This window comes from Nansenia antarctica, assembly GCF_963989245.1.
Source record: "Nansenia antarctica genome assembly, chromosome: 4".
In the NCBI taxonomy this organism is placed as follows: Eukaryota; Metazoa; Chordata; class Actinopteri; order Argentiniformes; family Microstomatidae; genus Nansenia; species Nansenia antarctica.
Genome location: NC_137689.1, coordinates 65,798,144 through 65,818,451, shown reverse-complemented (window position 1 = coordinate 65,818,451; position 20,308 = coordinate 65,798,144). Strand labels below are relative to the sequence as shown.

General features: G+C 47.8%; 1 protein-coding gene across 1 annotated transcript in view; it reads right to left on the bottom strand.

Moving 5' to 3' along the window:
* Nucleotides 1-2,987, bottom strand: part of hcn1 (hyperpolarization activated cyclic nucleotide-gated potassium channel 1) — a gene marked incomplete at both ends in the record, with an annotated part of 70,610 nt that extends 67,623 nt beyond the window's left edge. The window contains one exon of the mRNA XM_080530178.1: nt 2,626-2,987. Coding sequence (XP_080386304.1) covers nt 2,626-2,987 — 362 coding nt within the window. The remainder of the gene's footprint in view (nt 1-2,625) is intronic.
* Between the last annotated feature and the right edge of the window lie 17,321 nt (nt 2,988-20,308).

The window sequence follows — 20,308 nt, the reverse complement described above, 5'->3', positions numbered from 1 at the left end:
TAGTAAGGCCTCTGATAACATATCCGAGTTACGTAACTGTCGTTTACTGTCATTCTGGGCACCGAAGAGAGGAACTGAATAACAAAGACCAAGTACCTGCATCCAACAAACAAAGGGATTCAACTTTCAAGCTACATGAGGACCTGCCAAGCACCCTAGCGTGTCCACTAGCACTGTAGCGTGAAGCTGTAGCGTAGGTCTATACTGTAGCACAGCTATGGAACTCTGTGTTCTGGCCAGGAAGCCAGCTGTGGTAGAGTGAGTCATTGGCTCCTCTTTGTTCATTGGCCCAGGTACCTATGCACTTTCTCTGATCTGAAGCCCAGTGGAAGACTTAATCAGGAGATCGGAATATCAGAATATCAACCTGAGCTGGTCAGGACTTTCATATAAATGTATTGCTTTAATACAAATCGGAGCCTATGTCCTCTGTGTACAGTCCACTGAAGTTTTTAAGTTCAACGTTTTACAGTGTTACATTATGAATTAAGCTTAATTTACATTCTGAATTATGAAATTTGATGAATGAGACCATTATCTACTTAACAGTCACTAGCAGCCAAGCATATCACCAGATTGGTCAGGATCTGCCCTTTGTGTATGTGGCAGAAAGGTCACACTTGTTACATAATTGTTTTCAGGCCCGGTGTAAGCTCATTGACTGTCATGTCGTACTCCTAATCCCAGATCACCTTCATTGTACAATCTAATGACCCTTACCCCACTGCAGTGCACCCTTCCCATATGCAGTATGAAAGAAGGCCTATTACACCTGTTCAGTGCATCACATAAAACACAAAAAGCTAAAGAATTAGCATACCGTCTCTGCCAATATGAGAAGTGCAATGAATGGTATTTACTTTCAAGTCGTCTGAGGTAGCGGATAGCTGTTATGTTATACATATGAACAGTCTATTAGACAATTATTAGGCCCTGAATTGCATCTTGAAGCTATCCACTGCAATTACGAATTTCATACAATGTATCGTCTACTGCACTGGTCGTACTGGCTGAGGCTATATCCACGTCTACTGCACTGCCTCCTGGCTGAGGCAACATCCACGGGCAGACTAGCGTTTCAGCACCACGGACAGCGACGAGTTAAAGGAAGAAATCAACATGTCCCAGCACGCTCGTGTAGATCAAAAAAAAAAAAAAAGGGGGTGTATCCTCCATTAAAGTCTGCCAAGGGACAAGAGTGGAACAGGGAGAACCGTATCATGCACTGTTTAATTGGTGAACCGAAACTTACTGGTGTTGGAAAACGTGCACTGAGCCTGCAATCACTCCTGAGAATATACCAAGAGGCTTTTGCCCTGGACGTTTATTTGATGATTACAGATCATTAGTTGTCAAGGCCTGCTACAACATAAGGCGATTTGCCGTGTGTAGAAGTCAAGTATATGTTACACCCACCATATAGGTCCCTAGCATAAGAATGACAGTTGAGAATGTACTTGATAGCCTAACTGTAGCCTGCAATGCAAAGCTGTAAATGAACAAATGAATCAAGCTCACATTTTGGCAACGTTCAAACTAACTATCGTTGCACTTCATCAGGCGCGTATTCTTTCTCTCAAACACACATTCACAGAAATCCTCACTTAATAACAATTTGCAGCCCATTCTGTTGTTTTCTGTCAATGCGCAATATGAGGTCGTTTAGTCTATGCAGCGAGAGGCATGGCAGTGAGGCGCGTGATGGAAGACCAATAGTTGAAAAGAAATAATAGGCGCAATGGTAAGAGGAACCCATTAACCAATTATCTGAAAGTCTATCCATTTAAATCGTCTAAACAAAGATGTAGGCGCTGTGGTTTTCCATAAGGAGAAGAATTGTAATGAGTGCTGGGTATGTTCCGGAAAACCAATTGGCACGTTCCATCCCGTTATATAGCCTAGGCGCAGTTATAGGTCGGTTTATTTCAAAGGGTGCATTAAACGTCAGAGCATTGTGCATTTTTAATTCAATATTTTTCATAATTCACTGTTTTAAAGGCAGGATTCCACTGTCTCCATTAGACTGCTCAAATAGCGGCTGTTCATTCCCTCTAATTGCTATTTTTTTTAAATGTTCATGTGATGCGGATTGCTATTATGCTAATCTCTATGACAATTTCTCACAAGAATTTACCGCATATAATTTCTGTTCCATAAGAGGCCATCCTGACTGCTCCTCGTCGTTTCATTCCTGCAGCCAGTACTAATGAAATGTTTACAATCTTGATGTTGCAACGTTACATGTCATGTTAACCACAGGTAGGATACCTTACAATATAACCGCATATGTCGCAAATCAAGACTCTTATTGGTGCTGTGGTGAAACAATGATTTGTGTATCCAACTCGTGACATTCACCATCCCTTTTCCAAGGACATCTCATAGACTCATGATCTATTGCCCACTGTTGTTCCTCATCTCTACGATGCAAATGCTGCAATGGAATTGAATATGAATACGATCACATTTTGATAGTAACACAATCACCCATGTAATTGCCTCAATAGAGATTACGCTTTGGGCGATGCGTATACGCGCACTGATGACAGAGGTGGATGTGAAGTCTTGCGGAGCTGAGTGGGTGACGGCATGGGTAAAGAGAAGGTGACTTTCCAGTCTCCTTACCTAAAATCGCTATAGGGATGAATGATCCAGTATCCGGCCGTTTGGACCCTTTCTTGTTCTTTCTCCACGGCTTTTTGACTGCCGAACATTCGCAGGGAGAACTTATTGACACCGGGCTGCATCATTGCCCCGAATTGCCGCTGCATAAAACCGCGGCTGGCCGAGCCATCTAAATCGTCGAACCCGACCATGGCCTCTTCCCCCCTCTCCCCCTTGAAGCCCACCGAGTTGCCGTGGTCTTTCATGTCTTTCTGGCTCCCCATGTTATTCTTCTGTATCGAGTCTTGCCTCTGAAATACATTATTCCCATCCGCTGCTTTCTCTTCTTTGTTGCTGGAGAACGAATTTGATTTGTCTTCCATGGTTTTTCAAAACGTACTGTCGTCTCCTGGTTCGGAGGACAGGCTACGCGCAAAACTCAAGAGGACCCGCTGGAAGCTCTCCTGTTTCATTTGATGTCCTTCAACTGCTCAGCTTCGCTGCCTCCTTGGCGAATGCTGCTGCAAACTGAGACAGACTCCCGGTGAACCTGTGCGGATCAGGTTTCCTGGGTTACCGCCATCTACCGACCGACCGGATTTACCGTTCAACCCCTCGCGCGCCACTGCGGTGTAACTGGCACAGGCTCGTGCACTTAATTTCCATAATGTAGTTCATTATACGCCCCCCCCCCCCCCCCCCTTCTCCTCAGTTTGTTTTACGCAGACCTGACCATCGTCACTTAAATTCTAAGTCAGTCATTAATGAGGACCAGGAGAGAAATAATAACAACTCATTGCAAAATGCTTTCATAATTATTGTTTTAATGACTGAGATTGTGGGTTTTCAGGTTTGAATCCTGTTGGGTGACATGTAAGCTATTCAATTGGGTGCATGTTCAGTTCAGCAAAGAACACACTGTGATCATATGGGGATGAAGCCTCTGTCATAATGCATTGCCTCAGCAAGTTCGGGGGGATAATGAGTCTGTTAATGCCTATTTCTGGAAATCACACCTTTCAAGGTGGTTCAGCGTGCCATCATTTTGTGCACAGCTGAATAGATGTTGTTTTCTGCATGTGTAGACTATGAATTGCATAGGCTTACAGGTCCTACTGTCTCCTTATATGATCAATATGATCATTATGATGGAGGAGGTAGGAATTGGAGGATAGGCTCAGAGAGGAACACGTGTCATTCCATTCCATGCATTACAATGAGCTCATACGCCCATATACTGTACCTCCACCAGTCTCCCCTGGATCAAATTGGATCAATCTTTTAACCAAAACAAAAAGGTGCATAATACCATTGTCCCAATGCAGTTGCTGCCAATGATAACACCTAGTGATTACACTGCTTCATGTTGTGGTATAATACTATATACTATTATGATACATCTAGAGAGAGTGTGTGTGTCCAGACTGGTTTAAAACATCTCTCCCGACCTGAGTGGCTCTCTCTGGAATGGACCAGAGAACAGCCAATCACACCCTCTCAGTCATACAGTGGGAGTATCCCCTGCCAGTTCCACAGGGATATTTAGGCTGGTTTGTTTATGTATCCCCTAGATTAACTTCCACAGAGATTAAAAGGCTTTTTTTTTTTTTTTTTTGCAGTGATGAACTGGCGTCCGGTCCAGGGGGCACATGAGAGTGAGAAGCTGCTTCCTGCCAGAGCGGCGATGGAGTGAGGAATCACAACTCGTCCTCTGAGACACCCTGGTTCAGACATGGCCTCTGGCGCTGGTGACATTGCTACATCCTCAACCCCCCCAACTGCTCTTGGGAAATGAATACAGAGACAAGCACACAGTCACCGGAGCCACCTCCCTCCACATACGTATCCTTTGAAGAGAAGTTCTTGCTTTTTAGAGACAACCAATGTTTCAAAATTGTCCACACTAAATTTGTGTGGGGCAAATGTAAAACAGGTAGCCTACGTTCGTATTAGATAAAATGTCCCAGCACAATATTGATCTAAACCAATGTTGGAACCTAGTAAAAAAAAAAAACGTTGGGTTTTCGTCATATTTTCATTTGAACTTTATTTGGCAGCAAGACACAGTATAGATTGAGCCAGATATCCCTTTTGTGTGAGTAAGGATTCCCCCCATTAATGCTGAATAATATACACAAATGACTCGCCCTTATGTAAGCATCCCAAAGCATCCCATCTTTCTGTCTGTTTTCCGCCCTCCCTCTCTGCTGGGGTTGTGGTGGATTAGTTAGCATGCCAACTGCTTCCCTAACAGGACGCTTGAATAACGAATGTAAATCCAAGTCTGCCCATCACGTGTTGCGGAATACATATAAACAAACAAATGTGCAGAGGGATCGCACAGAGCTCTGAGCTCTGACACAGATGATTTAAGTGTTGTTGTGAGTGAAGCTTTGCTGTCAACTTTCCCCAAATCAATGTTACTCAGGACTAAGAGGGTGCTGCCCCTAGCAGCTGGACAAGAGGTCACTATGGCAAGCGTTGGAATTCTAATGAAAGAAATGACCCGGCCCAGAAACAAGCCCTAGCCCGACTCTCTCAACTTCCAATTGTGGTTGATATTTGATTTAGTTATCAAGTCTTGCAAATCTATTGTTGATCTGTGGTTGACATCTAGGTTCAAATGTGATATTTGATATGTATTGATGACACATTCTACCAACTATCCACTTTGATGCAACATAGCACTGAGTTGAAAGTTGAAAGGATTAGATAAGTATAAGGCAGATGAGCAGAGAGCGGTGAAGCTACCATCTTGCTTTATACCTATCCAGTCCAGTTATCCAAGGAGTAGGGCTAGGGGTTGTTTCTAGACAGGCACTATGAGGATTCACTGTACTGTATTGTAAAATGTAGACTGTACTGCAGTATAAGTTGGACAAGATGAAAACATTTCATCGTCATCTTGCTCTGTGTATTGCTAATGTTTAAGAAAACTTTTTGGAGATATCTGTGCTTCAGAATCAGAATCAGAATCAGAATTAGTTTTATTACATCCAATGTACACAAGAGTAAAAATATTTGGCTTAGGTTTTTCAACATAAATTATGTAGGACCCATGGCTAGCTATTGTTTGCTGATCTCACTGAGAGGACTAATTAATATGATATGTGACAGCAGCTGGTGAACGTGGGAACAAGTCGGCAACCAATCAAAATGTTTGGACTTTTATTCAGAACATTTTAAATACATTTCAACATTGTTGAAAATCAATGACACACTCACTAGTCAAGCCAACATTTTGCAATGCAATGGATTCGATGAATAATCCCAACTATTACCTAGTTAGTGTAGAGTAGTGGGGATTACCCACCGAATTTCACCAGCTGCTGTCACATACAGAGAATTTATATAGTATGATATTATAATACAAAAATATGGTTACCCAAATATTATGCTTCTTGTGAGGTGAGAATGTCTTCCTCTCTCAGTCTCTTGAGAGTCATTGGCCCACAGAGATTTATTTTTATTTGTATTAGTCAATACTTCATCTAGACATGAATCAGTATATGCCGCCACAATGCCAGTCCTTGATCATGCCACAAATAGAACCAGCTAGCTACAGAATGTCAGCATTGTTTTTCAAAATGGCCCCCGTTTTCTGCAAGTCATTCAATGTACAGCGTGCTTAAACTTCAGGTGTTTTCTCTCACACAATGGGAGCTTTAATTACTGTACCTCTTGATTAGTCTAATCAGGTGTGTGTACATGCTGGTCTAGAGCAAATAGATGCAAATAGATGCAAATATTATTTGCATCCCTTTGGGGGACTCCAGGACCAAAGTTCGATACCCTGATCAAGAGTACACAGTCTGGGCATCAGTGTCCAGATTCCATGCCAATGGCTAAAATTCAAGACTAGTTATCCTGAGACTCTCAGTTGGATAGTAGCCAAAGTCATCAATCCAATTATAATGCTTCCCACATCTCTGCACCATCCTCATCCCTCATCTGTGTCTGTGTAATTAAAGCATCATCATGACATACTGTAAGCATTACGGTGGCTAGGTTGTAGGCAGTAAATCTTCGGTAATTCGGCATTGAATCTGGACCCAGAAATCTGTATGCTCTTGATCATGATACACAAACTCCTGGGGGGGGTTTCCAAGGGTTGACCTTGTTTGCTCTAGAACAGCAGGTACACACATTTGATTAGACTGTTTAAGAGTTTAATGATTAGTTGAGAAACCAAAGCCATCAATCTTGTTATAAGAGTCAGGACATCTTTGCACAATCCCTACTCTTTGTCTGTGTAATGTATAAAGCATTTTGTCATGACATAACCTTGTATGATTGACAACCCTGTCATGATAACCCTGTATGATTTTACTCAAATTTTATTTCTGCTGTCTCATATCAAAAATCACTGCTGCAACATATGAGATTGCCTTGACATCTATGACACAAAAAAGCGAAACGTTAATTTAATTCTCCTAAAAACCAAAAATAACTGCTTTGAATTGACGTAAACATTTAAAAAAAAATAATAATAATAAAAAAAAAATAATAACATCATTATGCTATGGACCAGACCGTAGGTCATGAAGTATTTCATATACTTTCAAACACTGAGCATTTGCTCGAGCCTGCCCTCGCTGCCAGATGGACAGACCCAGAACTTTTGGGAGGATTCCAGTGGTTCCTTTGTGCCAGGCTAACTCAATCAAGGACAACTAAGTAGGCTATTTGAAATGAAGGGATCATGTCAGATATGGATCATCATGGAGGACATGTTGCCTTAAGTTACTGTAGAGTGGAATGGGTGTTGATTAAAGTTGGTAAACCTATAGTGTTCAGACCTGTGTGGAGCTAAGAGTGCAGGAGCTACCTAGTAGACAGACGTGCCTAGACAGTAGAATAAGGACAGCAGGGCAAAGTGTTGAGTTGCTACATTATTCATAGCCTCGTCCTGTCTAATTTGAGATGTGTGGCATACACAGTGTCCACTTGCTGAGCATAGTAATCCAATGGATTGGCAAGTATTTTTAGTCATGGATTTGCTGGTGTCCCTAGCGTTGATCCCTTGATCTGTTGTGTACTCCCAAATGATGATGTGTGTGTGTGTGTGTGTGTGTGTGTGTGTTTGCGTGTGTATGTGTGTGTGTGTGTGAGAGAGAGTGAGAGAGTAAAAGTATTGACAGGGTGATGAAGCTAGAACAATCCACATTCATTGTTATTGTTATGACACATTCATGACACAGGGAGTTGGGTCGAAGCTTAAGCCTCTCTCTCCCTCAAATTCCCTGGTAAACTATATACGTTATGTTTAAGGTTTTTTACAGTACTATCTATTGAAATATGACTGAGTATGTGTGTGTGTGTGTGTGTGTGTGTGTGTGTGTGTGTGCATGCATGCGTATGTTGCGTGCGTGTGTGAGAGAGAGAGAGAGAGAGAGAGAGAGAGAGAGAGAGAGAGAGAGAGAGAGAGAGAGAGAGAGAGAGAGAGAGAGAGAGAGAGAGAGAGAGAGACAGAGTGAGAGAGGTCGTGCTGTAGACGTTATCTTATGGTATTGATTCTTCCTCATCCTACTTGGCTGTATGTTTTTGTTGCATCTTCTGATACCTGACTTGAGCTAAGTCTTGGTATTCAGTGAGTAAAGAGTAATTAATAGCGTTGTTGTGTCTGTGTCATTCAGAGCCAGTAAGCTGTATCTGTATTCATTATAAGCCTTTGATTTCAACGCTTCATCGCTGGTGAACTGCTCCTAACGAGGTTGTCTCACTTTGTTGCTCATTATATCAAAGCTAATCTTAACTATGAAGAAATGCTGTCTGGTAATGTGTTTGCCTTATAGAGCCTGCCTCAAGTTAATGTTGAACTTTACCTCAGATCGTTAATTGAAAACAAATGTAAAAAGTATTTTCTCATTTAAAGGTCCAGCATGTAGTTTTGAGTGTTGCCACCCCCACTGGCCAGTGGCCACACTAGGTTTTGTGCCAAACATGCAAAATCCTTGTAAACAAGTCAAACGTGAAATAGGCATGTAATGGCCAGTGTCCCATCCGACACCAGATTTTCTAAAATGTTTTGTTTGGACTAATACAGCATTCCTTACTGAATGTTCTTGATCATCTGATCTCATTCCTTATAATTACCTACTAAGCTCTTAATGGCATAACACCTTCATACATCTCAAACTTTTTAATATCCTAGTACTCCACAAACAAAGCGGGGAAGCTACTTTTATGCATTATGCACCAAAAGTGGAATGCTCTGCCCATGTATATCAAACAGGCAGGCTCTGTGGATTTTTTTTTTTTTTTTTAAAGAGCTTGAAACATACCTTTACTGGAAGGCTTTTAGCTAACCCATGTTTAGTTTGTGCAAAAGAAAGAAAAGCATAGTTTCACCTGACCCGCCCCCCACTCAACCTGGTTCCTCTCAATGTTTCTTTCAAAACATTTTTTTCCCTTGCCACTGTTTTTTCCTTGCCACTGTGCCCAGGAACGTTTCCCTGGTTTGCTTTTTGCGGTCTACGGTCGGGTCAATACAATTGTTTTAATTGGTTCCTCTCTCCATGTATTTTTACTTGGCAGGGCCTGCAGAACAAATGAGTAGAAATACATTTAATATAAAAAATGAAATAAAAACGTACTAAATGTAGTTCTACTAATTTGTTCTGTTTCCATGTTGTTGTATTTATTTGTTCTTTCCATATCTATTTGTTCTTGTTTGAATGCTTCAAATGTAAAGCACTTTGAGCATTTTATGTATGAAAGGTGCTATACAAATACAGTTTATTATTGGATTAGTGGACTTTACAATACATTTTCAGAGTGTGACAATTTAAATGTGATTTAAATATAATCCTGTTCACGAGGCCAGGGTAGGATATTACCGTACAAATGCCTAAAATCAGAGATTATTAGTGCAAAGATAAAGCCGAAGGTGCAGAGGATGGTCAGATCCTCTAATGTTTTGTCTCATTGTCTTTTTCTTCTTCTGCCTTTATTCATTATTATCTTCTGTGAAGCACATTGTAATATGAAATATGTTATGAAATGTGCTATGAATAAAGTTTGATTACCGGGTACAGTAGACATTAATATTACTGTATCTAACTGTTGATTATAGGGGATCAAAAAGTGAAATCTTGCTGTGAAAAGCTTGGGATTTCAGGGAAGTTCTGGGAAAATCCCATGATAATCCACTGTGATCTGAAATGCCCCAGTTATGGGGACTAAGGACAGGAGATGCAAGCCAGAGTGATTTTGGGGGGATGATATGCACAGTGTTACTATTTTCTTTTTTTCCCTTCTTTTTCAGACAGAGAGGATGTGGTGTAATTTTCAGACTGAGAGGATGTGGTGTACTTCCTGGGCTGGGGAATGGCGTGTACTCGTGGGGGGAGAGCCGACGGGGATTTTGCGTAAGCCTTTGGTTAAGGACACGTCCTGCCAGCTCCCTGTCCATCCCAACCTAGCCTCCCTGGCGCTCTGGTCTGCTGCCTCAGCAGTGCTGCAAGGTTGACTATCCCAAAAGCAGGATGTTCCCCGCGGCTCCTCTCGTTATCACACACTGTGCCCCTCGCTACCAAAGAGCCACAGGGTTCAGCCTTGATTATACATGTCACACAAAAAAAGATTCCCACAATGTCATAGAATTCATAGAATGAGTCTAGAAAATATGAATACATGTGTTCCTTATGTCAGGGTCACTCAATACTGCTTGTTTTTTCTCAAAACCAATAAAATAAATATGTTTATAAAAACATTAATGTAAAATACCATATGCCAACACTTGTGTAAACTGTGCAGCTCTTCTTTTGAATCATGATTATATTAATCTGATTGACCTTTGACCTTTGACCAATACCTTAATGTTACAGAGAAGCTGGTGAAACCGGGAACAAGTCGCTAAATGGGTTCGGTGAGTAATCCCCACTACTCTACACTAACTAGGTAATAGTGGGGATTACTCACCGAATCCATTGCATTGCGATGTTTTGGCTTGACTAGCGAGTGTGTCATTGATTTTCAACCATGCTAAAATTTAGAATAAAAGTATGTTGTTACATGTACATCTTGTAACAAGTCATCTTGTAACAAGTCATCTTGTAATAGCTTTTGCTGTAGCTAAGCAGTTGAACTATGTTTGTTATTACTGTTATTAAGTGGGATATGGCCCGGTGATTATTTAATTTGAGTAATAACACACAAGAAAACTCCTCTGGACCACTGTGCCTCTGAAAACCAATTTGCTCATGATGGAACAATGCTCACAGATAAGGAGGAATCCCTCCATGGTGCTTACAGAAAGGAGGTATTGATTCGTTGGTCTCGTGTGGGCTATCTAGCTCTCACTTCTCATTGACTTAATTGCTTATTATTATGCCTTAGACCATATCATAGGGACCCTGTTCAGATCAGTAGGACTATTACACTTTATTGACTATACTTCAGCACATAACTGTGTAGCCCATGGTTTAAGACCAGTGGATTTCTACCCCCATCAGCCTCCCCTGTTTAAGACCCATGAGTAATGCACTAATTAAGTGAAAATAATCATACCACCCTCTACAGTGAGCCATCTAAAATCACGACTTGCATAGAACTTTGACATTTTCAACATCAAAAAGAATTTAAAATAGGGATTGCGCAATGCCTGGCTTGGAGCCACGCGGCTGGCGGCTGGAAGGTTATGCAGGTGTTGTAGGCGATTCATCACTGTCGGGGAGCAGGTGGAGCCAGGAGGGATGTGGAATGCTGAAACATAGAATCACAGAGAGAGAGAGAGAGAGAGAGAGAGAATCACAGAGAGAGAGAGAGAGAGAGAGAGAGAGAGAGAGAGAGAGAGAGAGAGGGAGGGAGGTAGGGAGAGAAAGAGAGAAAGAGAGAGAGAGAGGGAAGCACAGCCAAGTTATATGAAGTGGTACTGATCACACTCTCAGTAGTCCTACTATCTACCCCACTGCATGGCGCTTTTGATGTGAAGGGTTGATGCTGGCATTGATACAATAGGATAGCTACAGTAGGCTACTCTATAATTGAACTCTCTGTCTCTACCCCCAGCTATGAGCTCTGTTTGCACGTGGAAGGAACGAGGTACTGGCAGAATTGCTATATCAGGATTTTTTTTTACCTAGTTTTGTTGTTCTTTGTTCATTTGCCAAGTTGTCACTTTGAACAGAAGAAAAGCATGCACTCTGAATGGCGTTTGCCTTGTGTATCCACATGTGTGCATCCACATGTGTGTTTTACTCCCAAATGTTGATTGTGATTGATGTATTTATAACTTTTTAATGTTTGTATCATGTCCATTGTGTTGTGTTTGTTTTGCATTTTAAGGTCTATTGTGTATTACTTATTGCCAGAGATTGCCTGTGCCTGTAGCACTCTAAGCCAAATGTAATATTCATGTGTTCAGACAGTCTTGCCAGTATCAAAAGCGAAGATAAGAATCTCCAGGTCCCAGCCATACCACCTGGCCTGAATATTTTATTGGCCGATCGGAATCAAGTTTTTACTGCAGAGGGTATCAATGCTGTGAACCCTGCTCCAGGTATATAAAGTGACTCACCTAATGTGTGACATCCTGTGTTAGGGCGTGTGTGTGTGTGTGTGTGTGTGTGTGTGTGTGTGTGTGTGTGTGTGTGTGTGTGTGTGTGTGTGTGTGTGTGTGTGCGTGTCCACTTATTGAAAAAGGTTGTGGCAATGAGTATTTGACCAGATAGGAATTCTCTTTTGACTGTAATGCTATACAGTCCCCAACCCAATTCCTGACCTTAGCTCAACCTTCCCCATAAGCTTAATCCTAACCTAAGCCAATTGTAAATCTACAGCCAACTCAATAACAAGAATAAATCAACAATAAACACAATCAATCATGGGCATCTTTTCTACTCAACCAATTTCTTGGTTGGTGAAAGCTATCGCTAAGCTTAAACCTCACTGTAACCAGGGAGTAGCTGAAAAGGACTGTATAATTTAGGAAGGGGCTGGTTATCTAACTAACTCTAAGCTAAATAGGCAGTGTAGGAGGATACAGGCAGGGGGCGCCAGCAAACCGTTAGACTAGCAGTTACTATCGTTAGCATTAGCATGGAATTAGCATTAGCATTAGCCTTGGAATTAGCATTAGCATTAGCCTTGGAATTAGCATTAGCATACAAACAACTAACACACGGTAACGGTATCACATATGAACAACACATTTATTTACATGACTGATGTATACATCCCCAGATATACATTCCCTCCCCGCCGGCCACACACACACTCAATCACTCACTCATAGTCTCTGGCCTGAACAGGCTTATAGTCCCGGGCTGTGGTGCGCGTTGAGGCCTGGTCGGATGGCATGTGCGTCGAGGAAGGTAGCAGACAAAAGGGGGGGGGTGACGTAGCAACGCGGAGGGAAAGGGCCTTCTTCGTAGTCCGCGCCGAGGGGTGAAGGGCTCAGGTCCGGGTGGTCCACGTCGAAGCTCCGATGGAGTCAGCGTTCGGTCGCAGTCCGCTCGTGGAGGCGACGATTCTGTCCAGTTTGGCGTCTCGCTTGGTCCAACGTTTAACAGCCGGCTGCTGGCAAGGCTGTCTAACGGGAACACAACTAAACGGGCTATACAGCTCTGAACTCGATAATCACTTTCCTGGCGTCTTCAGCTTCTGCACGGTGTGCGTGTTGCTGAATCCGCCATCTTAGATTGGCTTCTCGTTACTCTCTCTCGTTTGGTCTCTCTCTCTCTGATTCTCATCACACACTGACCCACTGAGCACTTCCGTTCCTTATATATACACCACCGAACCTAACATCCGGGTCACGGACACACCCCGGATATACTACGTCATCAAACATATACATAAACATTACAATAATAATACATACACCTTCATAAAACGTACAGAAATAGTATGAAAAATAAGAAAGGAAATAACAGGGCAAAAGGGCTGATTTCGGGTAAACTAAACTGGCTCTAAACTGTGGGCCTTCACAACAGCCGCCCCATGAAACCCTCGGTTTCAGTTAACTAAGGAAGGCACACTGGCTAGGCTGCTCTAGCAGCGTGAGGTAGGAGGTGATAGTGTCCTTGGTAATTTGAGGGAGCTCAATCAGGCGTGCCACAGGTCGGGTGTAAGTGCGACCACCAACGTCCACGATGGCCGTCCGCACCCTTCCATCCGGACCCGGCAGGACCTTGGTCACTCTGCCTGTCTGCCAGGCGGCGCGTGGAAGGGACTGGTCGATCACCAGTACCACGGCACCTTCGGACAAGTTGTCTCTCTCCCTCGTCCACTTCTGCCTGACTTGCAGGGTCGGCAGGTAGTGCAGTATGAACTGCTTCCAAAACTGGTCCGCGAGCACCTGGCTGTGCCTCCACCATCTTCTTCCGGCGAGCTCTGCAGGGTCGTAGACTACCTGAGGCAGTGCAGAGTCTCGCCGCCCCATCAGCAAGAAGTTGGGCGTGATGGGATCCAGATCTGCTACATCACTGGAGGTATAGCCTAGGGGCCGGGAGTTCAAGATGCCCTCAATCTCTGCTAGTACAGTCTGGAGCACCTCATCGGTAGGCACCTTCTGTCCGAGAATGGTACGTAGGACGTTCTTTACTGAGCGAATCTCCCGCTCCCAGGCTCCCCCGAAGTGTGGAGCATTTGGGGGGTTGAACTCAAACTTCACTTGCTGGGAGGCGAGTCTGTCACGGGCCTCCTCAGTCATCGCAGCGTAGCTCGCCCTCAGCTCGGCCTCACCACCGACGAAGTTGGTGCCTCTGTCCGACCGGAGGGTCTTAGGGGTCCCTCGCCTGGAGGTGAACCTCTTGAAGGACATGAGGAAGCTGTCGCTTGTGAGCTGGTGCAGAACTTCCAGGTGCATTGCTCTCGTCGTCAGGCACGTGTAGATGATGCCCCACCGCTTTTCGGAGGCTCGCCGGTTTCGGACTAGGAGTGGCCCGAAACAGTCGACCCCAGTAGAGTGGAACGGAGCCTGTCTCAGTCGCAGCCGGTCCTCGGGCAGATCGGACATCATGGGCTGCGGCGGCGTGGCTCGCCACCTCTGGCAGTCCGAGCAGGACCTTTGATATCTCCGTACCGCCTCCCGTCCATGGAGTATCCAGAATCTCCGTCGTACCTCCGCGAAGACACGCTCTCCACCCGCGTGCTGCACTTTGTCATCATGGTGCTTGATGACCAACCTGGTGACCTGATGTTTAGTGGGAAGCACGATGGGATGCTTCGTGTCCAGGTCTAGATCTTGAGCGCGGCGCAGTCTGCCACCCACGCGAATGAGAACACCGTCGAGCTCTGGAGCTAAGCCGCGAAGTCTACTGTCCGAGGGGATCGGCTTCCCTTTCTCGAGACACTCCCGCTCTCGGGCGAAGGCATCCTGTTGGGCACTCTGCAGCACCAGGAGCTCCGCCGCGGTGTAATCTTCGGCGCTGAGCGTAGTATCTAGGGGTAGACCGGCCTTGGAGCAGAACATCCTCTTCTGCAGCTCTTCGAGCGTCTCACACTCCTCTCCTGGAGTAGTCGCAGGGTCTACGACCTGGGTGACTCCGCAGAACAACGTCTTACGCAGCTCTTTGTCCTCTCTGTCTTCTGCTAACGCCGGCGTGGCTGGCCACTCTGACTCCCGCTCCTGTAGGAAGTCTGGTCCCGTGTGATACAGGTGGGGCTCAGCCAGATCCTGTAGAGTTGCCCCTCTCGTGATGACGTCAGCAGGGTTCCTCTTGGTGTCTACATAACGCCAGCAGTTCACCTCAGTCAACTCCAGAATCTCTGCGACTCGGGTGCCCACGAACACCTTATACCGACATGAGCTGGACTTCAACCACTGGAGGACGGTAGTGGAGTCTGACCACATGGTGACGCTCTTCAGAGGTAGCTGGAGCTCGTCGAGCAGGAACCTTCCCAGTTGCGCGCCGTTCAGGGCAGCACACAGCTCCAGTCTTGGGATGGACTGTTGCTTTTTCGGCGCCACTCGGGAACGTGCCAGGACAAACGAGACGTGGACTTCACCTCCAAGCTCTGCCGCTCTGACGTATGCCACGGACCCGTACGCCATCTCCGAGGCGTCGCAGAATACATGTAGCGTGATGACACTCCTCTCTAGGTCCGTGGAGGGAGGGAAGTAGCTCCGCTGCAGCTTGATGTGCTGGAGAGTGGGAAGTTCCTGCTCCCAGGCCTTCCACTTCTCTTCTAGGTGACGAGGCAGAGGATCGTCCCATCCTCGTTCTTGGGCCCACAGCTCCCGGACAAGCACCTTGGCCATCGTCGTGAAGGGAGCGATATATCCCAGTGGGTCGTACTGGCTCGCTAGAGTGCTGTATATCGTTCTCATCGTGACGCGTTGAGGCTTGGCAGGCTTATTGCGATAGCGTAGAGTGTCGGTCTGGAACTGCCAGATAAGTCCGAGCGTCATCTCCTGAGCATCATCTGGTGAGTGAGAGACCCAAGCCTCGCTGCTGGTCGAGGTGGCCTCCTTCGGGAGGTCTCTGATGACTTGCGGGTCGTTGCTGGCCCACTGGCAGATCTCAAATCCACCCTCCTGGAGATGAGCACGCAGGTCCTGGACTAGCTGACGGGCTTCCGTGGCTGTCTTCGAACTGTGGAGGCAGTTGTCCACGTAAAAGCTCTTATGGACGGCGTCAAACACTCCAGGAGGTGCCGTCTCCTGCGCGGCGTGAGTCTGTAGCGCATAGGTAGCGCAGCAGGGGCTGCAGGTTGTCCCGAAGGGTAGCACCTCCCACTGGTAGATAGAGGGGTCGGGGTCGCTCGGGTCCTCTCTCCAGAGAAACCTCATGAGTGGCTTGTCTTCCTCCAACATCCTGACCTGGTGAAACATTCGCTTAATGTCACCACTGACTGCGATCGGCTGCTGACGGAAGCGCACCAGAACTCCCAAGAGGGCTGGGGTCAAGGTTGGACCAGGGAGAAGATAGTGGTTGAGGTTGAGCTTCCCCACCTGGTAGCTACAGTTGAACACCACTCGGTTCTTCCCGTTGTGGTGAACATTGTGGTGCGGGAGGTACCAAGACTCGGCACTCTGGTTCGCCTCGGCTGGCTCAAGCTTCTTCACCAGACCGGACTCCGTCAGTTTCTTCATCTCCGTTCGGTAAGAAGCAGCAAGGACCTCGTCCTTCCTCATACGCTTCTCAGTGCTGGTCAGACACTGTAGGACGGTTCGAGGGGATACTCGAAACTCTGGCATGGGTTCTCTGCGGAGTAGTGGTGTGACGTATCTCTTAACGCCCTGGACTTCGATACGCACTGTCTTTGCTTTAAGGAGGTCTAGGGCGTAGACGTCCTCCTTTGACCGTACGTAGAGCTTCTCATTCTTGTAGGGCGCAACGTCTAGCGTCCACAGCTTCTGGACGTTGTCTAGCAGCGCCGCATTCATGGAGTCCACACTGGTGTGAAGGCAGTTGATGGTCTGCACTTCTTCGGTGCGGACATGGAGGGATGACGTAGCTCTCCCGTCTCTATCTCTCCACTCGGTAGCGCCTTGGAGGGCCCACCCAAGCGCAGTCTTAACAGCCATCGGGCAGCCTCGTGGTCCTCTCAGCGGAGGACGGAGCGACACGATCAGTGCAGCGTTGTCCGAGCCGATGAGAAGGGTTGGCTCCGCTCCTTCTATCGGATGTAGGTCTACTCGCCGTAGGTGGGGATATCTTGCGCGTAACCTCTCCAGGGGGTAGTCGTAGCGGGAGAGCGCTAGCTGGTCGGCGGTGAAGACATTCTGAAGCCGATGTCTATCCGACGGCCGCCCCGCCGGGGAGATAGAGAAGTTGATTCTCGCCCCGGTGACCTCTTTAAGGTCGCGACGTATCGTGCGCAGAGTCAGCTTCTCCTCAGTCCCGTGGAGCCCCAACCGGCGCACTGCCTCCTGGAGGAGGATGGTCCGTTCCGACCCGTCGTCTAGAACGGCGTACGTGTCGTACACAGCGTTGTTGTGGTGAAGTCGGACCTTCACCACCTTCAGTAGGACCTTGGAGCCGCTGCTCTGGGTTGGGTCTAGGTAGTAGACAGGGGTTTCCTCTTCCGGTGCGCGACCGGACCTAGGGCTTCTGGTGCCCTCCGTGGACCTGGCGAGGGAGACCTCGTGTAGAATGTTGAGGTGGACCTCCTCACAGCGATTGCACTTTCTCCTCAAGGTGCAGTTCTTAGCCAGATGGTCGCGCCCACAGTTCCAGCACCTCTTGTTCTCCTCGAGCCACCCCTGCTTGGCCTCGGTACTCAGGTTGTTGAAGTCACTGCACTCATTGAACCAGTGCTCGCTGGTGCAGTACGGACATGGCGGTGGACCTCTCCGTCCCTTTTGAGGGGGTTGAGAGGAATCCTTTCCCTCAGGTCGGGCTTTCCTCTCTCTCCGAGGCTCCTCCTCCGTGTGCAGCACTCCTACTGGGCGTCCTCTGTTCGAGCTCGGCCGGTCCCAGCGGTCTCCCTTCTCCCTCTCCTTCTTCGGCTCAGCGTAACCCATGGCGTCTACGTTGGTGTCATGCACTTCCTCCAGTAGGAACTCCGCGAAGGCAGCCATGCTCAGACCCAACTTCCCGGGGTTACGAACGCGCTGCTGTCGCCGGAACCTCTCCTGCCGGAAGCGTGGGATCTTGCGGAGCAGCCGCTCTACGTTGGAGGTGCTGTTGATCTCGCTGGCGCCAGCTGGGCCCTGCGTCTTCAGCATTCCAACCAAGGTGTGCACGCGGAGCGCGAAGTCATCCAGCGCCCGTTCATCCTTGATGGGGGCCTGCTGTTCGAGGGCTTGCAGTTCAGCAAGGGCGTGGTTCCAGGGACGACCGTAGCGGGCATCCAAGTCGGCGAGCGTTCTGGTGTAAGGTGTCGGTGCGGAGGCATGGGCCAGAACCATGTTGTGGGCTCTGGGGTTCCTCACATGCTGAAGGAGAATCGCATATTTGTAGGACTCGGAGCAGGAGTCGTCCAAGAGCGTGTCTAGGCAGATGCGTAGCTCCACATACTGGCTCCTGTCCTCGTCCTTGAAGAAGGGGAACTTGGGTCCCTCCACCTGGGGAAACATCCTGTAGTGGATGATCGGGGCTGGAGTGACGGTCTGGGTGTCCGGCCTGCATGCATTTTGGTGCACTGGAGGACCTAGGGGTGTGCTACGCTCTTGGGGGATGGCTCCCCTCCCGGGCAGCGACGCTGGCTCCCTCTGGGCCGCGTAGCGGTCGGGTCCCTGGTCCTCTTCCTTCCAGGTGGTCAGCTGGGCCTGTAGTTGGACAGTCATGGCGGGGGTCATGGAGCCATCGGCGGGGGGTTCAGGAGATGGCACTCGAGAGGGCCGTGCGGATGATGCTCTGGAGCTACGGGCCGACGGAGCTCTGCTGATGCACACGTCGCGCATGGTCTGCATCACTTCCTCCATCTTCTCCGCGTGCAGTTGCTCTCTCTCCATCTGGAGGCGGTCGCGCTCCATCTGGAAGCGTTCACGTTCTAGCGCCTCCTGGCGCTGTCTCTCCGCCGCGCGTTCCGCTCCGTTCATCTGGAAGCGCTCGCGCTCGTACTGGATGCGTTCCCTCTCTAACGCCTCCTGGCGCTGTCTCTCCGTCTGGAGGCGGTCGCGCTCCATCTGGAAGCGTTCACGTTCTAGCGCCTCCTGGCGCTGTCTCTCCGCCGCGCGTTCCGCTCCGTTCATCTGGAGGCGTTCGCGTTCCAGCGCCTCCTGGCGCTGGAGGCGTTCACGCTCGAACTGGAGTCGTTCCCGCTCTAACGCCATCTCGGCCTGTTGGCGCTCCCGCTCTAACGCCATCTCGGCCTGTTGGCGCATACATTCGGACAGTGCGGCACTACTCCCTCTGGAGTGCAGGCTATCCGCCCCAGAGGCAGAACTGCCCACGGAAACCCTGGACCGGGAGGAAGCCACTGAGCGGCAGGAGCTAGGTCTCGAGCGCGCCGTACTGGGAGGCAGATCGTTAAGGCTGAGGCCCTCCCTCTTCCGCCCGCAGGCGCTGTCGGACCGGGCCTCTCCTTCCTGCTCTTCCGTTTCCACGGCAAAACCCTGAGGTTCTGCCATCTCATCCTCAGGCTGGTGCTCTTTGAGGGCTGTCTCAGTGCTAGCCACCCGCGCGCCGGCGGACACCTCGGCCTCTCCGACCACTGTATCCCGTGGAGTGCGCTCCTCGCTACCACTCAGTGAGCTTTCGAGCTCAAGCTCATACTCCTGTAACCTCGGAGGCAACCGCGGGACTCTCTGTGGTCGTGGCTCTGGCTCAGGGGGCGGAGAAGGGGGGGTAACTGTCTGGTCTGGTTGGCTGCGCTCAGCCATGCTATCACTACACTACCTATCCGGCTCGAAGGACCAATTGTAACCAGGGAGTAGCTGAAAAGGACTGTATAATTTAGGAAGGGGCTGGTTATCTAACTAACTCTAAGCTAAATAGGCAGTGTAGGAGGATACAGGCAGGGGGCGCCAGCAAACCGTTAGACTAGCAGTTACTATCGTTAGCATTAGCATGGAATTAGCATTAGCATTAGCCTTGGAATTAGCATTAGCATTAGCCTTGGAATTAGCATTAGCATACAAACAACTAACACACGGTAACGGTATCACATATGAACAACACATTTATTTACATGACTGATGTATACATCCCCAGATATACATTCCCTCCCCGCCGGCCACACACACACTCAATCACTCACTCATAGTCTCTGGCCTGAACAGGCTTATAGTCCCGGGCTGTGGTGCGCGTTGAGGCCTGGTCGGATGGCATGTGCGTCGAGGAAGGTAGCAGACAAAAGGGGGGGGGTG